Source organism: Carassius carassius, chromosome 41 (assembly GCF_963082965.1).
Source record: "Carassius carassius chromosome 41, fCarCar2.1, whole genome shotgun sequence".
Lineage (NCBI taxonomy): Eukaryota > Metazoa > Chordata > Actinopteri > Cypriniformes > Cyprinidae > Carassius > Carassius carassius.
This window is the reverse complement of record NC_081795.1, coordinates 19127656-19150042: the sequence shown is the minus strand read 5'-3', so window position 1 is coordinate 19150042 and position 22387 is coordinate 19127656. Positions and strand designations below refer to the sequence as shown.

Sequence of the window (22387 nt, the reverse complement as noted above, 5' to 3'; positions counted from 1 at the left end):
TTGCTAGTCACTAAGCTAAAGGCAACTGAATTCTGTTCTGTTCTTGTAATCTCAGTCAGTGAGCTTGCTCATTTTGCTTTCCCTGTGGTCTCTTTGTAACGTTTTGCTTAAACTTTGCATGTGTACGGTACAATTTGCCTCATATAATTACACAAGCTGCACCGTTTTAGATCTTTCTTTGAAAGGAAATAGGCCTGTATTGAGGGAACAATGTCTCGTATCATTCAAGAGCGCTGATAATTCTTCTCAAGCCCACAGCTAGACATTGAGTCCTCTCCTCACGTTTCTTTCATCTTCTGGATTTGTGTACTTACTCAACGTGAATCTTGGTCTGTCTTGGTTGTATTTCACCCCCCCCCCCCCCTTAAATACATTTTGAGGACCTGACATCTATACTTGATTTCTTCACAGTGCAGTAATCTTCATTTTACATATTTATTTTTAACAATTACAGTTATCTATAAGAAGTCTGTTATACTCATGTTTGGTTGATGAAAGTATAGTAAAAAACAGTAATATTGTGAAATATTATTACAATTTAAAACAACTTATATATAAAACAAATATATATAATTTATTCCTGCGATCTTTTATTCTAATTTAGTCCAGCCATTACTTCAGTCTTCAGAGTCACATGATCCTTTAGAAATTATTATAATATGGTAATTTGCTGCTTAAGAAACATTTTCTTATTGTTAGTATCAACGTCGAAAACCGCTGCTTAATGTTTTTGTGGAACTTTTTTTTCTTTTATTAGATTTTTTTTTTGTAATTTCTAAAATTCTTTATACTTTCTTTTTTCATCAGTTTAATGCATCAAATGTAATTTCTAAAAAAAAAAAAAAAAAAACTTACTAACCCTACTAACTACTAAACCAATTTGTTCTAGATTTTTTTTTATTATTGAGCTTTTATCTTAATTTTATATATTTTTACATTTTAACCGTATATTTAAATCATAATTGTTTCGCAATGTATAATTTATTTATAAAACTTAAAAATTATAAAATAAACTATAAAATTGAATGGAAAAAAAAAAAAATATATATATATATGTAATATTTGAATGAATTCTTTTTTTTATTTAATTTAAAATTGTGGTTGCATTGCTGATTCTGTGGTTAGAAACTCTGTGTTTGCATAATTAAATCTTTAAAAAAAAAATCTTTTATTTTAAGGGCTTTCGCTTTCTGCGTTACTCTTACCACAACCTCTTAATATCAATATCTCTCGCACACACTTGAACTGAAGAGAGGCCTGACAAAACCTCTGCAATAAACTCCCAATAAACCAACAATGGGCGTCCCTGTGGGCCTTTCTGATTCAAATGCGGAGCCCTTCGGGGACCCGGAGCCAAGGCTGTTCATTGATCCCGTGAGAGTCAGGGAGATTATTGCCTGTGTAAGATAGACCCTCTCAAAAGAAGCTTGGCCTTTGTTCAGCGGGGGGTCACACACACACACACACACACACACACACACACACACACACACACACTGTGATCATTATTTCATCTCGGTCTCTTGTTAGTCACATTGGTGCTTTTCTTTAGCGTGGCTCTCCCTCGCCCTTCCCTTCCTCGGCAGTGAGATATCTTGCGTTAATCCTCGCAGGAATGTGGCTTTGGCTTTGGGGAGGATGCCCAGTGTGTGCCCTGCAGAGCCAGTCGCTTCAAAGAGGACCGCAGCCTGCAGAAATGCAAGCCCTGTCTGGACTGTTCCCTCCTCAACCGCTTCCAGAAGGGGAACTGCTCCACCACCAGCAACGCCGTGTGCGGAGACTGTCTGCCCGGGTGAGTCAGACATAGGAACGCAATTATATAGAATAAAGGACGATGGGCGTTTTCCCAGACCACATGCTTAAGTTGGTGTGTATTACACTCTTAAGAATAAAGATTCGAAAGGGAGTTTTCACAGTGATGCTGTAGAAGAAGCATTTTAGGTTTCTCAAAGAAACTTTTAGTGAGCAGTTCTTGCCAGTTTTTTTTTTGTGTGAATTTACACTCTTAAAAATAAGGGTTCTTTTTGGAATTAATGGTTCCTCGAAGAACCATTTCACTTTCCATTCCAGAAAAGATTCTTTATAGAGTTAAAAAGTTCTTTAGATTATTCAAATGTTCTTTACAGCAAGAAAAATATGGTTCTTTTAGGAACTATAACTGAAAGGTTCTTTAGAGTACCAAAAATGATTTATTCTGTGGCATCGCTGTGAAAACCTCCTTTTGGAGCTTTATTTTTAAAAGTTTAAAGAACGTTTTCTACTTTTGGGGAATGAAAAGATTCCATGGATGTTAATGAAGCAGTAAGTCCCAAAAAGTTGTGGTTTACAGTCGATTTATAACAACTAAGGAGTTTAGCATCCCCTTAGCTGTTATAAAATCACTGTAAACCGTGGCTTCACGGGGCTTACTGCTTTTATAAAACGGTTACTCCATATTACGTAGTAAGGTTCCACAAAATTAAACAGAGCAAATAAGGTGTAATGATATTAATAGAAACAGTATTCTTCCACCAGCACCACACAGAAGTAAACAAAGGTGTATGTTTACAACAGCTCCGAACGTGGCTCAACCAATCAGAATCAAGGACCGGAACCCAATGGCAAACGAATAACTTTTATTTGCTCGGCTCTCTGCAAGAAAGCTTTTTAAACCTGACTGACGAGTTACACGCACGTTCACCCTCCAGCCACAAGTGAAGCTGAAGACTTCTCCGTTTAAAGTCCAGGTCAGGGAAATAAACTCAAGGCCCAGACACGCTATCGCTGCAAGAGTGACTAGTTTCCCCACAGAAGCAGATAGGATTTTTAATAACTTTTGATTACCCATAATTAAGTGCTTTGGCACAGTACGACATGCTGAAGGCAACTCTTCACATGACCTTCAAAGTTCATCTGCATCATTTTAGAAAAAAAAAATGTTCTTAAGGCTGTTATTGTAACTAACACTGGAATATTTCTCCCATTGAAAAAGCATAGTTTTACAGTCAATGCTGTTTCATTAATGAGTGCTGTGAAAAATGATTTGCCCCTGATCCATGTGTACATTTTCAAAGGGATTTGCTGCTATCAGAGAAATTCAATTGAACAAGATGAAATGGATTTGTACGTAAACCAACAAATCGAAAATATCACAGGCAATAAAGTGTCATTTGTAAACACCCTGCAGTTCGATTGTAAAGTGGATTGCTGTAGACTTTAAATTGTGTTTGACTTCTAAAGCCACTTTTTGTCTAACCACTTTGAATGGTCGGGTATGCAGTATTATTTAAATAACTAATTGTTATGTGATGCAGTTAATTTCATTTACATTTTGAACTGATTGTCGTCCCCAAAATTAAATGATGCATTATCTATAATATTAATAAGCATATAAAAACTAATTAATATGCATTTTTATTCTTTCAGATTTTACAGAAAGGCGAAGTTGAGAGGATTCCAGGACATGGAGTGTATCCCGTGCGGAGATCCGCCGCCAGCATATGAACCAAACTGTGAGCACATTTATACATTACTGCTGAATGCAAGCATCGTGGATTCATTTCAGTCAGATCACAGTTATAGCTGATTTGGTAAACCTGGTAAACGTCATTTATAATATCCTTAAAAGGTTTGTTTAGTGAATGCATGCGTTATTATTTCAGTATCACTGAGATACTATTTCATTTTTTTAATATGACTATAATAATTCCCCTCTCAACCGTTCTAACCCATGGAACATAAAAGAAAATATTTTGATGAATGTCCTAGCCACTTTTTTCCATATCATTAACAGCCATTGACTTTCTATATTTCATGTGTCGTCACTGAATGCTGCGAATACATGTGAGTGCGAGCTATTGCGGAGGGCAAGATTATCAATGAATGATGATTTTTATAGTGTTTTTTTGTCAATTTTATTGGAGGTCTGTAGCCTCAGTTCTCTCTCACTTAGAATGAGAAACGTACGATCAGAAACATACATAATAAAGTACTTGATGACAGATATTTTTAGTGTAATCCTTTAAAAGGGGTCATCATACAAACAGTTGCATTAATAATATTCTGTGAGATGATGACCCACTCAGTCTTGGTGATTCATACAGCAGTGTTTTACAATCAAATAAATGGCTCTTTTTACAAGTTAGAACACAGGCATGGGTATGAAACATCTCTCTGTGTGACTGTTGGAGACTGCATGGCTTTCTTCTGCAAACACACACACTGGGTTTGTTAAACACGGAGCGTTTCACAAAGCAGCGCATTGTTCTCCAATTGGGCTCTTTTACCCACCGTTGAGTGCCGCTGAGTCTTTCGGGATCTTATACCTTCAGAATTAAGTGAGACTTCCAGAAGTTGTTTCAGAGGTTTGCAGCTGCTGCATGTGGAGATGAGCAGAGTTTGAGCCAGGTCTAACACTCCTGCGCCAGATGCATGAGAAGACGTCCTGTCACACAAGTCAGCTCCACTTCTGGATGTGAAGAATTCAATCTCTGTGAAAACTCTGGATTATTATTTAATCAGGCCCTACTTTTTGTCTTTAGAGGAGAGGACACCAATATGTTCTTTAGCAATAAAGTGTCCTTTTTTAAGCATTTTTAAAATGTCCATTTGAACTTTTATTGTTGTTGTTGTTGTTTTTGCAACAACAACAACAACTAATTTTAAATGTACATTAAAAATGGCAAAAAAAAGAGACACTTTATATCAACACAACAAATGGACACTTTTTACAACAAGTAATAATCTGAAAACAATATAGTTTTAAATAATAATAAAATTAAATTATATATATATATATATATATATAATAAAATAAAGGGAATTATATGAAATTTAAAATGATTTATTGGTAACCACACTGGGTATTTCTTTTATTAACTGCCATAAAAATAAAAATAAAATAAATAAAGCCTTAAAAGAATTAAAGATTTTAAAATTAAAAATGAAATTTCTTTGTTACTACATAGAGTAAGTAAAATAAATAATAAAGTAACTCAATTACAATTAGTAGTTATTTTAATGTATACCATAAATTTATATGTATGCGTGTGTGTGTATATATATATACACAAACACACACACACACACACACACACACACATATATATGTATATAATGATTTCTCTGGTTTTCTTTTAATAATGGCCACAAATTATAAAATTCAATAAAATATAATAATACAGACTTCAAATAAAATACATTAAAATAAACTTAAATAAGTTGTGGCTTCATACAGAAGATAAAAGGATTTCTTGGTTACTACGTTAAACATTTCTTTTAATAACTGTTGTTAAAAGATCAAATAATTAATAATAACATTATAAAATTGTGAGTTTGCTATTGGGAATTATAGTGCATTTTAGCACGCAACAAGTGTCTGAATGCCAAATAGTTGACGTGTAATTGTTGGTTGTCATTTGTTAGGAAAGTAAAAGAAAAAGTTGCAGATATCAGAATGAGAAATTTTGCAGCCAAGTTTAAATACATGTTCTTTTTGGACTGGGGGAAGAAGGTTTTGTTTTGTTTGTGATGCACTAAGATGAGAATTTACTTCAGGACCAGCACTGGTGTAAGTGCTCAAAGCTGCTCTGACCCATTGTGTGTGCAAACGGCTGGAAAGACTCCCGAACTTTCATCTCCTCCGGGATTATCTGACAGAGAGTGGTGAAAACTCAAAGGCCTGATGGTTTTAATGGCCCCTACGTCGGCCCGGGGCGAACATGCAGGAAGTCTGTCTTTAGAGAGGACCATAAATCCAGAAACACTCTGGTCTCTTTGGCCCATCCTGAGAGCGAAAGGAGGAAAACAGCATTTAGTGGGTTCCTCTAGCTGCTTTAATGTGTTTCATCTGCTGCCTTTCTTGTCATGGGATAGCTCTAAATATTTGGCAAAGCCCCACACAGCTGTCCCTTCTAAGCATCTGAACTGATGTGAAGCCAGTTTGTGAAGGGGTCACACGAGAGCCGGGCGGCTGCTGGGTCGCTAATGGGTGAGAGTAATATAAGCTGGCATTTTTTCTTTTGCAAACACCTTTGTTTTCACTTTAACTCGGATACAAGCCCAAAGCTACTGAATTTAGAAGCAGCCCCCAGCATGAAAAGGGACTTGAACTTGTTGAACTTGGATGTATTTTTCATTGTGGTACTCTTCAGTCGTGGGAAGATCTTTTATGTAGTGTATCTCTGTTACATATTGAAGAAAGTTTGAACCGCAAGAGTATGAAAGCAAATGAGTGCTTTGGTATTTGACCTGAAGGGGATTACATCACATTGGATCAGCCCATAGATCATAATTAGTGATTTTTTGATTAGTCTGGGGTAAAAAAAAGACAATCATCTGATTAAAAGCAAACAATTGAATTCATATAATAGTGCACATGAAACCAGCTCTGATTTAAAACCTGCATTGAGTTATTGGTAAAACCTGTAAATAATTTTTAAAATAATAATAATAATAATAATGTCAAATCTGCCAGTTAGGCCGGTTTTTACAATAATAATCATTAGTAATAATATTTCTCTAAAAAGTATATAATATAATATTATAATTATTAATACATGCTTTATACACAAGTATATTAAGTATAAATATAGAATACTAGATTATTATACTGGACTATTATTATTATCATTAAGTATTGTCAAATTGTTTAAATTGCATATAATAATAATAATAGATAAACATATAAGTGTAAATATAAACATAAAAGTAGTTTATATAAAATGCTGCATAATTATACTGTGATACATGTTAAATATACACAAATACTGTATATTGTACATTATTATATAAAACTGATTATTATTATTATTATTAATATTTTTATGAGCAGGCCTGTCACAATTATTGATTATTTGTCTCTGGATGGTTATTTGTTCTAATTTTCAAAAATGTATTTGTTTACACAGTTGAACTTCCAATCACATTTTGCCATCTGAAAAAGTAGAAATATATTCTTTATTTTACATTATATTATAAATAATACATAAAATAAATATCATAAATATTATGCATTTATAAATTAGTAATTGTATTACTGTATTTGATATGATTACAAAAATAAACAAATAATAACGTATTAGGTTTATACTGTAGGTGGCATGAACAGTATTGTTATATGCAGTGTTGGGAAGGTTACTTTGGAAATGTAATAGGTTACAGATTACAAGTTACCCTGTTTAAAATGTAATAGTAGTGTAACTTTTTCAATTACTTTATTAAAGTAATGTAACTAATTACTTTTGAGTACGTTTTGATTACTTTTCTAAATTTGTGAAAATTAAAGAATAATGAATAAAAGCATATACATCAACTCAAATACAGTTATCTAATAAGCATGTGTCATATTCTGTGTAATAAACTCCTGAAACATTGGTGTTTTTTTTAAACTGCTGTCTCTTTGTATATGATATGATGATAGTTTTCTCAAAATAAGTAAAATGCAAATGAAGTGACACAGAACAGTTCTAGAAATTATGTTTATGTGCTCATGTACTCCTATATTGAGGCGGCAGGGGTTGAAAACACTGCGAGCTTCAGTAGGCCTATGTGTAGTAAATGAAGCCATGTCTTTGCCATTAATTTACAGGAGGGGCGGACTGGTAAAAAATTCAGACTGGAAAATTCAAAATCATACAAACATATTCATGGACAAAACTATTTTTTGTATGGACCTGACATAAAAAAGGTTTAAATCTTTAATTTGGGGACATGCTAAATAATTAAAAGTTCTCTCCTGAACTGCACCTTCACTTCCATTTTTCTCTTCAGTCTCTTTATTATGCCCTGTTATCCATCTCTCTCATGACATTAATACTCAAGATTGAACAAAACTATAATTTACAATACAATACTCTACAATACTACAATATCTTTATAGAAAAATCCTAATACTGTACACAAGTCATGTTTTCCTTACAAAAATTGACCATGCTTTTTTTAGCCTATATACAATAACCTTTTTTTTTGTTTTGTTTTTTGCAAATGGATTTGTATTTATTTTTAAATAACTCAATTTGTAAAATCATTTTAAATTTTTGGTTACCACAGTTAAACAATAGTAACTATTTTCTCTGGATTTATAGAAATATATTAAAACATTAATTTTCGTAAGGGTTGTGTTGTTGTCTGTCCGTAGCTCCCCCTAAACCTATAAAAAAAATCGGATTGTTTTTCAGCTAAATTACTACTGTAACATTACAACTGATAATAATGATGTCCTTTATATAGTATTTTGAGTGATGACTGATGAGCAACGTGCTGCTGCTTGATTAATTGAATAAAAAAACAAAGAAAAAAAAGCATCTTTACAGATGAAACTGACCTGAAACCCTGAACAGTATAGTTCTGCTTCTCTGCTCCAGCTGTGCGCTTCTAAAGTCCACTCTCTCTCTCTCTCTCTCTCTCTCTCTCTCTCTCTCTCTCTCTCTCTCTCTCTCTCTCTCTCTCTCTCGAATTGATTACTCTGAGTCTGATCCAAACCGTTTGGCGGAGGCGCGGAGAGCGAGTCATGACTAACACTTCCTGATTTATTAGAGATTTAATTATCAAACGGCGGATTCGCAAATGATCGCTTTAGTACATTCGGCAGGCAATTATACAATAATGATATTAAAATAGCGGGCAAAATCGGCTGCCAGGCCACCGGGAATTGTCCCGGTTCTCCCGGTGTCCTGTCCGCGCCTGATTTCCACAGACACGCAGAACGTGCAGGAGATATATATTGCATATTTGGGGCTTAATATTCACAGACACTAGTCCATGTCATGTTTTGATTCAAGCGTACTGACCTACTTTTGATTTAGTCATCCAAAATGTGGCATATTCCGTCCGTGTTAGGCATTCCGTTTTTATGACTGGATTCTACGAACCAGACTGTATTTCCGCATCCCGGAAATTATTAGGGCGGTATGTCTCAGAATAGTCAGTGCAATTTGGGAAAGAAATCAGTTAAATCTGTATGTGGATGTGTGTAAATATTCAAATGTAATCCCCTTTGTAATCGTTAAAAACTTCATAAGTAACTGTAATTTAATTACTAATTTTTTCTTAGTAACTGTAACTAATTACAGTTACATTAATTTTGTAATTAAATTACGTAACGCCGTTACATGTAACTAGTTACTCCCCAACACTGGTTATATGCTATTATTTGTAAACACAAAATTTATGATTGTGACAGGCCGAATTGTAAGTGAATAATAATAGTAATACATTAATAATAATATTAAATATACACAAGCATATTATACAATAGTATACACTATTATTATCATAGCCCATAAATCAATAAAAATGTATCATGAGGATTATTAATAATAATTAATATGTGTATGGTTTGGCTGTTTGGCTAGTGTGCTGTAGCATACCAGCATGCTAACTTTAAAGCAACACTGTGTAACTTTTTCTGTGTTCAAATTCAAAATTTCCTGAATGTATATAATGAGTGAGAGCATCATAAATTCATCTACCTTTTGTTTTGTCCCAAATCACTACGTTACATTTTTAATGAGTGATTTATTTTTGGACTATTGTAGCCTGGTCGGGTCGTCACCGCTGCGGAGTAACACATACCTGCGTGAATCACCTAGACATAAACTTGGAGAAGTAGTTCCGGTTAGAATGTTCTTCCGCCGGATGCGTGCAGTTGTGTTCATTTACCGCTAGAGTGCCAAAAATTACACAATGTTGCTTTAAATTCTACTCAACTGTAAATCGAGTGTCCTGTGCATTTTGCATGAGAAGCGCTTTGGTGCGACATGCAGAGTTGACGCTTATGTAAAGCGTTTCAGTTCAGTCACTTCGGCTTTAATGCTGCCTATGTTGTAAACAGCAAGGAAGTTCAGAACAGAGCTAAAATTTACCCTGCCGGAATAAAAGCCCCAACCTTGGCAGCTAATGAAGTGAATAATAGTTGCTCTTATATGGAGCGTTTAATCAGCAAACCGCTTGGAATCTCGGGATCTAGATCAGCACAATTCTTTATGCTACACACCCCACAGTTGTTTTCGAGCTCAAGGCCATGTGTCTGAGTGTGGCATTCTCTAAAGTCAACAGGCACACATATCAAAGAGAACAGGCTTTTGGCTCATGGATCTCAAAGCAGTGATAGTATCAGCAGGTGAATTCAAGGGCCACCCTTTGTCTGTGTTTGCTGCAGCTGATAAGAGGAAAACGCTTTGGTTTTGGGGCGAGGTGAAGGGAAGGAGGACAGCACACAGCTGGGCCAGAGACAAGACAGTGTAGATAGAAGTGCCACTCTGTGAAATACATGCAAAGAATTCTGGTACTTTATGTTAATCTGCTAATCATTCATACATTGTATCTCAGGCTCTTTCAGGTTTCTTGCATATACACATTTGCAATTTATCATCTCAAAACAGGAAATTATTTGAGAAAAAGAATGGAAATGGGTTCAGGGCGTGATGCAGGTTGGACTCACTTATATGAGCACCAAAACACAATGCATGCTAACCATTGCTCCATGGCTTTCAAATCTACAGAGCCCCTAAGGCAGGGTTCCTCAAATCCTCAAATGTCCTCCAACCCTGACCAAACTGTCAAATCAAGTCACCTTTATTTACATAGCACCTTTAACAATACAGATTGTATCAAAGCAACATTACAGTATTAAACAGGAAAATAGTGTGTCAATAATGCAAAATGACAATAATAAACACTCAATTTTCAGTTAAAGGCAGTTCATCATTGAATTCAGTGATGTCATCATCCAGCTCATTTCAGTTTAAATAGTATCTGTGCAATCAAGTCAATGATATCGCTGGAAATTAAGTGTCCCCAACTAAGCAAACCAGAGGCAACAGCGGCAAGGAACCGAAACTCCATCGGTGACAGAATGGAGAAAAAAATCTTGGGAGAAACCAGGCTCAGTTGGGGGGCCAGTTCTCCTCTGACCAGACGAAACCAGTAGTTCAATTTCAGGCTGCAGCAAAGTCAGATTGTGCAGAAGAATCATCTGTTTCCTCTGGTTTTGTTCCGGTGGCCATGTAGGAGACATGGTCTTCACTTGGGATCCATCTCTGGGGTTCATCTAGTTGTCCTGGTCTCCGCTGACATTCAGGGCTGACGAGGTCATTTCTAGGAAAGTGCAGGGAAGGGGATCTTGTGGGCCAGATTTGAGGATCCCTGCCCTTAGGGGACATTGCAATGAATAAAATTATGAAATTGGAGTAAAAATTATATTTCAGCTAGCCTGACTAATTCAGACTTCGAACTTCCGCTTAATTTCAGTTCGCTTCTGTACTCAGTCTGAGATAGCAAACCAGCTCCCAGATTTCCTCCGGCTCCGCACCAGCCGTCCAATCAACGAACAGAGGGGCGGGCTGAGAGCCGTGACGTAGACACTAAGCTAAGCGTAAGCCAGCATTTGCCAACTCAAGCCCAAACAAGAAGAGTGTTTGTTTCACATTTTGAATGGAGGTGATGTTGTGGCCCTACTCCCGACAGGTTTTGCGGAGGCCAAAGTCCAGCAAGATGGTAATTGTGATTGTGTCCCCCTTGGTTGCTCTCATTGAGGATCATAGGATCAGATCAGATTGTGCTCGATTGGTTTTGTTTTCGGAGCATACCTGTGTTTACAGCAGAAGTTCAAGGCAGCTGAGCAGGCACATAACACACATCATAACCAATCGTTGTGATTGGCTTATGGGTTTGGCTTATACTGTACCAATGATTTTAAACTTCAGACAAGTCCCCCCAACAACACCCAACGCCTCCCTTAGAAAGTAATTAAATTTATTATTATGCATAAAATTAAAATTATGCACTTCCAGACTGTCTACGAAGCAAAGTGAAGTAGTGGAGTTTGGTATTACCAGGCTATATATCAGCACTTTTCACACAATTATTTCATTTTCTTCACTTGCAAAACATTTGCATTCTTTGGCAAAACTATTGTGTTCCATCATGAAACTTTTCATCACAAAGGTTTTGTGTGCTAACATTTTCCAAGAGAATGCAAAGCATTGAAATGTAATGTTTTCTCCCATTTCAATTTTTTTTATATAACCATGTCCCTTTATACGCTCTGTACAAATCCCCTAGCCCTAAGTACTACACTTTGGCAAGCGAATCGTCCTGAATAATACCTCAAAACATGTGGATTGATGCTGAGTATTAAGCTATTACTCTTCTAAGCAAATAATTTTCCTGGCAGACAAGAAATTGGTAAAAAGATCCCATTGATTTTGATGTGAACGCATAAACATACAGCCAAATACATATACACATTTATACATCCAACTAATCCAAATACATCCAACATATGTGCACACAAAAGTTTTTTCAGAGTCTGCACTATTTCTCTTCAGAAGTTATGAGTGATCAAAATCTCTTTTTAACTACAGTTGCGAGTATCTCTTAACTCACATATGCGTGGTTAGAAAAACTGGGCTGTGAGCGTATAATATGTGCATACTATGCTGATGACGAAATATGCATCATGAGCACAGTACAAATAGGGCCAGGGCCAGTCGCGTTTCCACTGTCACTTCCGGTGCTTGAGCTGGGGCTAGAGGAGTGGTTATGAACAAAGGCAGAGTTTCTCCGCGTCTGGAGAGCGTCAGCGCTGCAGATCAGTTAAAAAATACAGCTATAACACCAGCATTAAAGATTTTTAAAATAAGCTGAGCTCAACACTCACATGACGTTGTTCCTGAGAGGCGTGGAGAGGACGTGTTTTAGTGAAGCGCAGCGGAGCTTCTGGCCCTGACTGTGGAAACGCATCGCTATTTTATATTATTAGCTCCGCCTGGCCCGTTTTAAGCCCTGGCTCGCACTTGCCCGACAGTGGAAAAGCGGCTAATGATTAAGATTAAATTCAGGGTTGGGACAGGATGGTTTTTTGATTTATCTGGGATTTTCTGGGAACTTTGAATAAGAAATATGACTTTACAGCTGGCAAAGGACAAATAAGGATTAGTCCTGTCAAATCTACTGGAATATTTTATGTTGCGCAAACTAGACTTTGCGTATGCTGGTGTAACCCCAACTACACATCTCCATGGAAAGATCTAGAATTCGCCAACTGGGGTTTAACTATACAGTGTCTTTCAGGTGATAAAGAAAAAAAATCTTTGGTCTTAGAATTAATCTAAATCAAATATCAGTAGCTACGATTGAAATATGGTTCAAATTAGATCAACACAACGCTGCATAACCTAAAAATCTGATGAAACTGCTGAGATGGGTGGCCTTTCATATTGCTGGTATTGAAAAGAAAAACAATGCAAAACTCTTTTGCATTAAATTAGATGTATGCTTTTTTTGAAGAAGAAGTCTTCTAAGTGTGAAAAACTCGTCACTGCAATTCCAGTGAGATGCCTTGAAGTTGCTAGTCTATCCAAGCTGGGCTAGTTTTAGAGGGGTCCAAAAACCTTTGAGCACCTTTTCTGTTTTAAGAGTGTTTTACCCAAAAGATGTGTAGTTTGTGTTTTTGAATGTTGTGTTATTTCAAAATGGCAAAAAAGGTGCGTCAGAGACTATACATTATGTACTTAACAGTTTCGATAACTACTGTCACATGAAGCATTGTAAATTACATAAACGTATTTTTGTATTTTGAGAGAGTAGGGACTCGTCATTCACAGTCCATGAAAGTGGGTGGCCACTAAAGAGTTATTTTAGGATTTGCTTTCTAATTGGTGGAGATTTCTTTGCAGAATCATGGGCAATGTAGTTTTTCACCAGCAATCTCACTATTAAACATGCTTCAACAAAAGCATATACCATTCATTGATTAACAACCTCACCTCTGTGAGATATCATTCAAAATCAGTTTCCCTATGGAGAAAATGAGTTTTTAAGTTCAAAACAGTGGTTCCTGAGTGAACCAGGTAGTGAAGTGATCAACTGTTACTATCGAAAGAACCATTTATGTGAACGTACACACTTTACAGCTTGCAACGCAACAGTTTTTCCAGTCCTAAGTGATGGATACATTGATATACACACCAGATAACATGATAACCCTAATTATCTCAATGACTTAATAGTGGGTGTCAGAAGAACACGGACTGTAAAACCCCTTCTTCAGGCTAGATCAGTCACTTGATAGTCCCTCACTTTTCTCAGATGGCTGTTGTCTTCAGGGTAGGGAAGGCTCTGTAGACGGTGACATCAGAGTTCCTGTGGTGCCTTCAGACTATGGCAGCTGTTTTCTCAGGCTGATTACACATTCCCAATCCGACTTCAAACATATAGTAGTGACCGCCCTCGGCCTTGATCGGCCTCTTAATAATGGGCTTGCTAGACTGGCAAGTGGAGGCCCGACTGGCCCGGGGTGAAGGGGTGAAAAAGTGTCGGCAGGCCGGGAATGTGCCCTTCACCTTCAGGAGTTTTCTGCTATTTAAACCATGTTTTCTTTGGAGCAGATTCCCAGCCGCAACCGCAGCGAGAGGATATTTGACACACACACACACACACACACACACACACACACACAGGCGGCTAGGCACGAATTTAGATATTCATTTATCTAATTAATCTATATGCACAAAGACCATACGACCTTTTTGTCCCCTTTTTGTTTTAAAGCTTGATGAAGAGAGCACAAGTTGCTGCAGCTGCGAGGAGGACAGCGATGCACGCGTACAGGAGTGATGGACAGTTCGCAGCACTGTATACAAAAAATACATTTAAGCTCATTAGCGTTAGCGTTACAGAAAGGTCTGATGTACGCGCTGTTACAACAGTCATTGTTTTTTTTTTCTTTTTACAATGACATTTGAGTTCATGAATTTAATGTTGTTGTATCATGTGGCAGACTAAAGTGTAATGAAAGACGGTTGATCTTTGAATAAAAATGTGTTTAGTTAAGGTTTGAAATTCATTATCTTTTATTATAGGCTACGAAGTCTAATATCATAAGCCCCCCATCCCGTCACCCAAGACCGCAGACACCCCCCTTACCCCCCCAGACCCCCCCCACCCCCGTCCCGAATTTAAGCCAATCTCATCTGGTCACCCTATTCTAAGGGTATTTTTTCAAAATGCTTTTGCACATTTTATTTATGTTCAGTAGCTCTTTCTAGCTCAAGCAAATCCACAAACTAATAAAAGGATTTATTATTTTTTATAAGGTCGTCTGTTGACTGCTGTATATAATACCCCTTCAATATAGTTGTTTGTTACCTCAGGGGATGAGGGGATGAGGGGAGTCATCAAAAAAAAAAAAACTATAAATATATATAGGCTATAATAGAGTACCGGCACCTCTTTTGGGCCACTTAAAGCACTGACACTATGATAAAAATCTATAGGAAAATTTTGAGGGATATTTTGGTGAATTAAACAGTTGCCAAAGGTTTACTGTTTCTTATTTCTGATATCTTTACTGTTTTTAATCTTTAGTTTTGCGCTTGCAAGCTGTTTCAACCCACCGAAACAAACTATTTATTATTTATTATTTAATATAATAGTTTTTATTAATTTTTGAATTAACATCTATTTTTTATATTTTCAGTTTAATTCAGTTACATTTTTTTTTTGCAATTTTGTTACATGCTTTTGTCATTTTTATTAGTTTTTTGTTTGCATATTGCTATTTGTATTCCAGTTATTTTAGTAAATTTAGTACTTCAATTTGACAAGTCATAATTTCTAATTTTTGTAAAAAAAAAATTATTTGATTTACTGAACAAAAATAGCTTGTTTTGGTTAACGATAATTGCCCTTTTTAAGATTTTTCTACAATAAGAACTTAAAGGTTCGATATTTGCAGTAAAATATCCAAAAACCACTAGGTTAGTGTTATATATTTTGTCCAGCTGATTACTAACAACTACTTGTAAATCATGAGAAAATTCCCATTCTAAACAGTGACACGGGGCAGTGCAGTCGCCTGTCAATTACGTTAGTTACCCTTTGTTACCGCCTTTACTGATGTAGAAACCACATGACAACAGTGTCATGGACAAATGCGGAAGTAACTAGAAAGAGATGCCGATCTCGCTTGTGTTTTACTCGACAGGTGAGTTGTTTTGATTCGTATCTTTTCAGAAAACGATTGCTATTAAAATGATCAACAAGATTAGTATTATGGGCCATACACGCCAAACGCGGGGCATCGCGTCTCTAGACCCGCGCGAGGACGTGTTTGATCCATAGTCTGATCGCGTCTTTGCATTGACTTTGTATGTAATCTACTCACACAAATCGTTGAACTCGCGTTAAATCCATGATTTATCTTTCCGTCTGATTGATGGCCGTCAGCGGTTGGGTAAAAAGACAACAAATCCCATCATTCCACGCTCCTTCTTAGCGTCATCAAACCACGCGATTGTTATTGTTTATAATAGGTGTTCACAACACTTTTTGATCTTTTTTTGCAGCTTGACAGGTCCTGGTCACTATTTGTTTTTGTATGTAAAAGCACATTTCACACATTCTGTCTGAAATCTCCTTTTGTGTTGCACAGAAGGAAGAAACTCTTACTCTATTAGAGTGAGTAATGGAGTAAAACCTGAACTGGAGCCTCTTAGTGACATCACTTCCTCTCTGCTGTGTATCTGTCAGGTATGGGGCGAGTAGATTTTGTACCTGTCCAGCCTGCGGTGACCAGCCCCAGAGACATGGCTCTAGCTGCGGTCATCTGCAGCGCGCTGGCCACCGTCCTGCTCGCCCTCTTCATCCTGTGCGTCATCTACTGTAAGAGACAACTGCTGGAGAAGAAACCAGGTGAGTCACATCTGCTTTCTCCCGATTACTTATCAGTTTTATAGTTTAAACAACATGGTTTATGATTATAAATCTTATTGAATAATTGTATAAATGTATAATTTGTGCTATTGAATGATCTATATTTGTGCTATTAAAGTATATCTAATAACGCCTTATAAATATTTACAGTACCATGGTACTAATCATTTTGTAGTTACATACATCCATAATTACTACAATTCTTTGTATATGTGTAAAATCATAATTCATGTGGGAGCTTCTTTAAACAGTTAAAGAAAGCATAAGAGTCTTTCTATCATTTTGCTTATGCATTTATTTGATGGCAGTGGCACAACTGTTTTTAAATATTAGTGTAAACTGTAGTAAATGGTAAAATTTTACATTTTTTCACAATTTTGCCATCAACTTATAATGATACTGACAGATCTGACTTAATTTCCAACGATAAAATTTGTTTAAAGCAGCCTACAGAAAATAAACTGTATTTCTTGGTGGATAGTTTAGATTATTAATATTGATAATTACACTTACACGTTTGAGTTCAATGTTTTTAAAAGAAGTTGCATACTCATAAAGGTTGCATTTATTTGATATGTTCTGAAATGTTGTGAAAATGCTACAATATCTAAAAAAAGCATTCCTGTTATGCAAAAAAAAAAAAAAATAAAAAAATAAAAAAACAGAGCATTTGTTTGAAATGTTTTGAAACAATGTAAAGGTTGTACGGTCATATATGATCAATTTATTATATCCTTGCTGAATAAAAATCTAAACATTTGTAAAATATAATATTTATATAAATAATTTATTATACCGTTTTCTTTTATTATGCTACTGTTGCTGCTAGGTCATGCATTACTAGAATTTTATGATTTAGGGCATAACAGTTGTTTCCTGTTGTTTCGTGTGTCATTGTCTCAGTTTCACCGAGGTCCCACGAGGCTCCTTATGTGGGGTCCGAGTTGTCTTGTCTGGAGTTTTCCCAGCGGCCTTGTTGTCAGTGTCGTCCCGGATCAGGACAGGCCTGCGGTGAGTTCATCACACCTTTCAGAAGTCTTACTGTGTGTTCTCTTGGACGAGTCCAAACACGTCAATTAGCCAGTAATTATCTAAATCACACACAGTTCTGGAGTGTCACAGGAATGATGATCGTCATGGCATTAGATTGATGTGTGCTTTGTTTTCCAGGTCCTGTGCACCTGATCCAGAGCCGTCCCTTTCACTCTCACAGCAGTCTCAATGAAGGGTGGGTCCTTCGTTCACATTTAAATGAAGTTAAAGGATCAGGTTTGGATCTGATTTTACACGACAGCATTTTCAGCCAAAAACGGGAACGTTTTTATGCATTTTGCCTGTTTGTTTACACGACAAAGGCGTTTTGGGGCTGAAAATGCATATTTTTGAAAACGGGTTTCAAAGTGCAAGTTTTCGAAAAATGCACCGTTGTGGTTTCCGTGTAAACACCCAAAACATGAATCTTTGAAAACGGTGACATCATGCGCGTGCGTAGTACATGTTAGGCATGTAGACATGCACAGTACGTGTTGATTTTAAAGGCAAGTGCAAACAAACATACACAACAATGGCGGAGTACATGGTACTGTTGTTGCTGCTCAAGAGTTTGCTAACGCTTCTTCAGCAAAGTGTGGATTTACTTCACCAATATTACAACCAACAGCAGAGACGCATCTTATACAACATATAATCTTCATTTCCCTACAGGTACTGTTTACTAACTAGGTGACAGCGCCAGTTACATACGTAATACGGCGTTTTTAGCCATTTTTGCGGATATGTGTAAGTGCAAAACATTTTGAAACTGTTGTCGTGTATACGTAAAACTTTTAAAAAACGCAAGGGAAAAACTTTTCCGTTTTCAACTACATTGTTGTTGTGCAAAGGTAACCTTAGTCTGTCAGATCTAATTTACAATTAATTTACAATTGCTGACAAAATTCAGTTGACTTTTTATATGCTCTACCGTTCAAAATATTAGTACGTTTAAAAAAAAAAAACATTTTTTTAAAAATAAGTCACTTACCAAAGATGTGCGTATTAAATCAAAAGTACAGTAAAACAGTCTTTTTTTTTAAAAGATTTAGAATTTTCAGCATCATTACTCCAGTCTTAAGTGTCACACGATTCTACAGAAATCATTAGAATATGCTGGTTTGCTGCTCAATAAACATTTATGATTATTATCAATGTTGAAAAAGGTTTCATATTTTTTTGATCATTTTATTTGAAATATATATTTTTTGTAACATATGTTTTACTGTCACTGTTGCACTCAATGTATCTCTTTAAATGTATCCCTGTTGAATAAAACATTCATTTTAAATATTTAAAAAATATTAAAAAAAAAACAGTAGGTATCATTTTTAATTTAATTAAAAAGTATTTTCTTTTTTTTTTAGAAAGTAACATGGTAGTTGGCTTATGTTACATTTTCTCTGTTCTGCTTGGCTTGCTTGTGATTGATTGATTTTATTCAGAGTGGTATCATTATTTAAATCAATTAATGTGGGTATTGTGTAAATTGGAAAAATAAAAGGACACATTCTTATTTTTTGATATCATATTTTTGCACATTCTTTCCAGTTTGGTGAATCTGTCACTGGGAAGCAGCCAGGCAGATGTGGGATGTGCACCTGATGAGGCCTGGCCTCTCGTTCAGAGCGGCGCGATCTTAGACGCCCCCCAGAGCGGCTCCTCGTGTGATGAGGATGAGGAAGGAGCCCCGCAGAGCTCAGGTCTGAGCCCAGTCAAACACTCGGCTCCTACAGCCACAGCTGTCTGCGACTGAAGGTGAGTGAAGCTACAGGTCAAACACAACTTATCCCGCCAAAGCGAGTGACGGAAAACTCACTACAGGGACAAACTCCTCCTGGGAACTTCATGTAGAAGAGATTAGAAGTTCAAATAATGATGGTTTTTGGATAAAATATACAATTCATATAATATTTTCATCCTGAAACAGAAAATGATGGGAAATGTAGTTGTGCATCAAATCAATTTACTAACTTAATTAGCAGTACACAAAATGCTATCGATCTTACTTGTCAATAGCCATGCAATGTATTATAAATGACAACGTTTTTGGTACGATTTTTATTTAAGAATTAAGATTAATAATTTTATTAATCGTAATTCTTAAAATAAAAATAAAATGTAAGATTGATTTTATTCAGCAAGGATGCATTAAATTGATCAAATGTGACAGTAAAGGGATTTATGTTACAAAATGTTATTTTAAACATTCTTTTCAAAAACTTGAATTGTAAAAAAATATATATATATATTTCCACAAAAACATTGAATGGCATAACTGTTTTTAACATTGATATACATGTTTTTTTGAGCACTAAATCAGCATAATATGAATGATTTCTGAAGGATCATGTGACACTGAAGACTGAAGTAATGAGGCTGAAAATCGGCTTTGGATTACAGGAATAAATTATATAATAAATTATATTACAATAGAAAAAAGTTATTTTAAATCTGAATAAATCCAAACTTAACTCTTCACATTAAACAAGATGTATAGCTAAATGTTGTGAAAGTATTGTTCACTGTTAGTTCATGAAGCTTAATAAATTAACAAATGTTAACAAGTTTAACCTTATCGTGGTGTTAAAAACAAAACAAAAAATCAAGGGAATTCTCCAATTGAGGGATTATCATTATTACGCTTTATAAACTGAACTGTTAACATACTCATAATTTCAGAAGAGAATCAAGCCATGAGCTGAACTGAAGCTGAGATGATGAAACACTGCACTTCTGTGCTCGTTTATGAGAGCCAAAGCAAATGAGCAACTGTCGATGCCATCAAGATCACAGGAAACAAAAGCCTTACGGTGAAAAAACAAAGGAACAAATTATTCAGTTTCCTTGAAACACATAAAAGGGCCCTTTGTCAGACAATATCACACAACGAGCTGGAGGGAAACACAAGTGAAGTCTTACTCTGATACCCTTCGATGATATGGTGATGTAGATTTCTGTATTTAACCTTGATTTGTGGGATAATAAACCAGAAAGATAGCTGACAGTAGTATTTAAAAACAAACAAACAAACAAAAAAATCTTGACTGTATAATGAAAATAACTGGGGAAAGCTTGAAAATGACAAATAAATAAACATAAAAGCAGTTCAGACGTACATGGCATGGAGGAAAAGTATTCACAATTAAGAATTTGTTTCAACTTCTGTTCTTGTGGCTTAGTGGTAGAGCATTGCGTTAGCAGCGCAAGGTTGTGGGTTTGATTCCCAGGGAACACGTGTTAGCCTGAAAGCACTGTAAGTCACTTTGGATAAAAGCGTATGCTAAATGCATGAATTGAATTGAACTTGACTTTTTCATCCGTTACAATGTTTTATTAGTTTAATTAACTTTACTACTGTTAGTTTATGGTCACATTGCACTATTATTACTATAATTGTTAATATACCGTATTTTCCGGACTATAAGTCGCACTTTTTTTCATAGTTTGGTGGTCCTGCGACTTATAGTCAGGTGCGACTTATTCATCAAAATTAATTTGACATGAACCGAGAGAAATGAACCAAGAGAAAACATTACCTTCTCCAGCCGCGAGAGAGCTCTCTATGCTGCTCAATGCTCCTGTAGTCTACACTGAAAACATAGAGCGCCCTCTCGCAGCTGGAGACGGTAATGTTTTCTCTTGGTGCTTGGTTCTAAATAAATGCGTCTTATAGTCCAGTGCGACTTATATATGTTTTTTTTTCCTCGTCATGACGTATTTTTGGACTGATGCGACTTATACTCACATTTTAAAATCAGGAAAGGAACAAACTTTCTTCTGCTGAGCACAAAAGACCACACATCTTGAAGGATGATTTGGTTCCCATCGACTTCCGGTGTATTTCTGGTCCATACAACGGGAATACCATCGTGAATAGCTACCAGCAACTGTCTGGTTACCAACATTCACCAAAATATCTTTTGTGCTCCATGAAAGAAAGATATTTATACAGGTTTGGGTGAACTTTAAACAAGGGAATGAATATGTAAGTCATAGAAACAAATTCTTGATTTTGTGGTGCTTGAGTGTCCCAATTCCCATTCTTTCCCATTGTATAAAAAGGGTGATCTATCCCTTTAAGAGGATAATAAATTAAAAGACGCCACGAGACCCGATTTAATTGACTTTGACTGATTCAGTGCCAGTAGTTAACGAGTTTGTTCTTGCGCTCTTTTTGTCTCGTTTCAGGATGACTTGCTCTTATCTCACCTGTTGCAGATCTCCGGGAGCCACTCTGGATGTAGAAAGAGCAAAGGAAGATCCCACCTCAGATTACATCAGGCCACACACACTGAAAACGTGTGTTTTGCTCCTCATTCTCCAGTCGTGTGTGACACTCGCCAACAGTGGCCTAAAGACTTGCTGTCTTTAGTAAAGAAAGCAGTAGATGTTTAGTTCTGTCTACCTGTTGAGGTGGATGAAGTTAAGGTTCAGCTGCAGGTGTTCGTTGCAGTCGACCTGAATTGGTTTGAATTGCCCTTTACATTGCAGTTCCATTGATCAGCCTGTGTGTGTGTGTATGTGTGTGTGTGCTGAACTGTAGATATTGTATTATAGTAAATAGAAGGACAATATTTTTATAATATACTGTAGATGCCCATCTTGTGTCTTCACTCTTGTTTTTCGTAATGATGCATTGCGAATTCATACAAAAGTT

At 36.2% G+C, this 22387-nt stretch overlaps 1 protein-coding gene across 2 annotated transcripts in view; it reads left to right on the top strand.

Annotated features, from left to right (window-relative positions):
- LOC132122925 (tumor necrosis factor receptor superfamily member 19-like) overlaps positions 1-22143 on the top strand; it is a 29422-nt gene extending 7279 nt beyond the window's left edge. The window contains exons 3-10 of one of the 2 annotated variants that reach the window (XR_009426451.1): positions 1614-1792; positions 3406-3491; positions 16513-16674; positions 17599-17706; positions 17866-17923; positions 19279-19485; positions 21919-22031; positions 22112-22143. Coding sequence is in view for 1 of the 2 variants with exons in the window: in XM_059533435.1 (XP_059389418.1) it covers positions 1614-1792; positions 3406-3491; positions 16513-16674; positions 17599-17706; positions 17866-17923; positions 19279-19483 (798 nt within the window). In the remaining variant the exon portion in view is untranslated. Of the gene's footprint in view, positions 1-1613; positions 1793-3405; positions 3492-16512; positions 16675-17598; positions 17707-17865; positions 17924-19278; positions 19486-21918; positions 22083-22111 lie in introns of those variants that run through there. The other variant, XM_059533435.1, reaches the window with a different exon arrangement.
- The last annotated feature ends 244 nt before the right edge of the window (positions 22144-22387 follow it).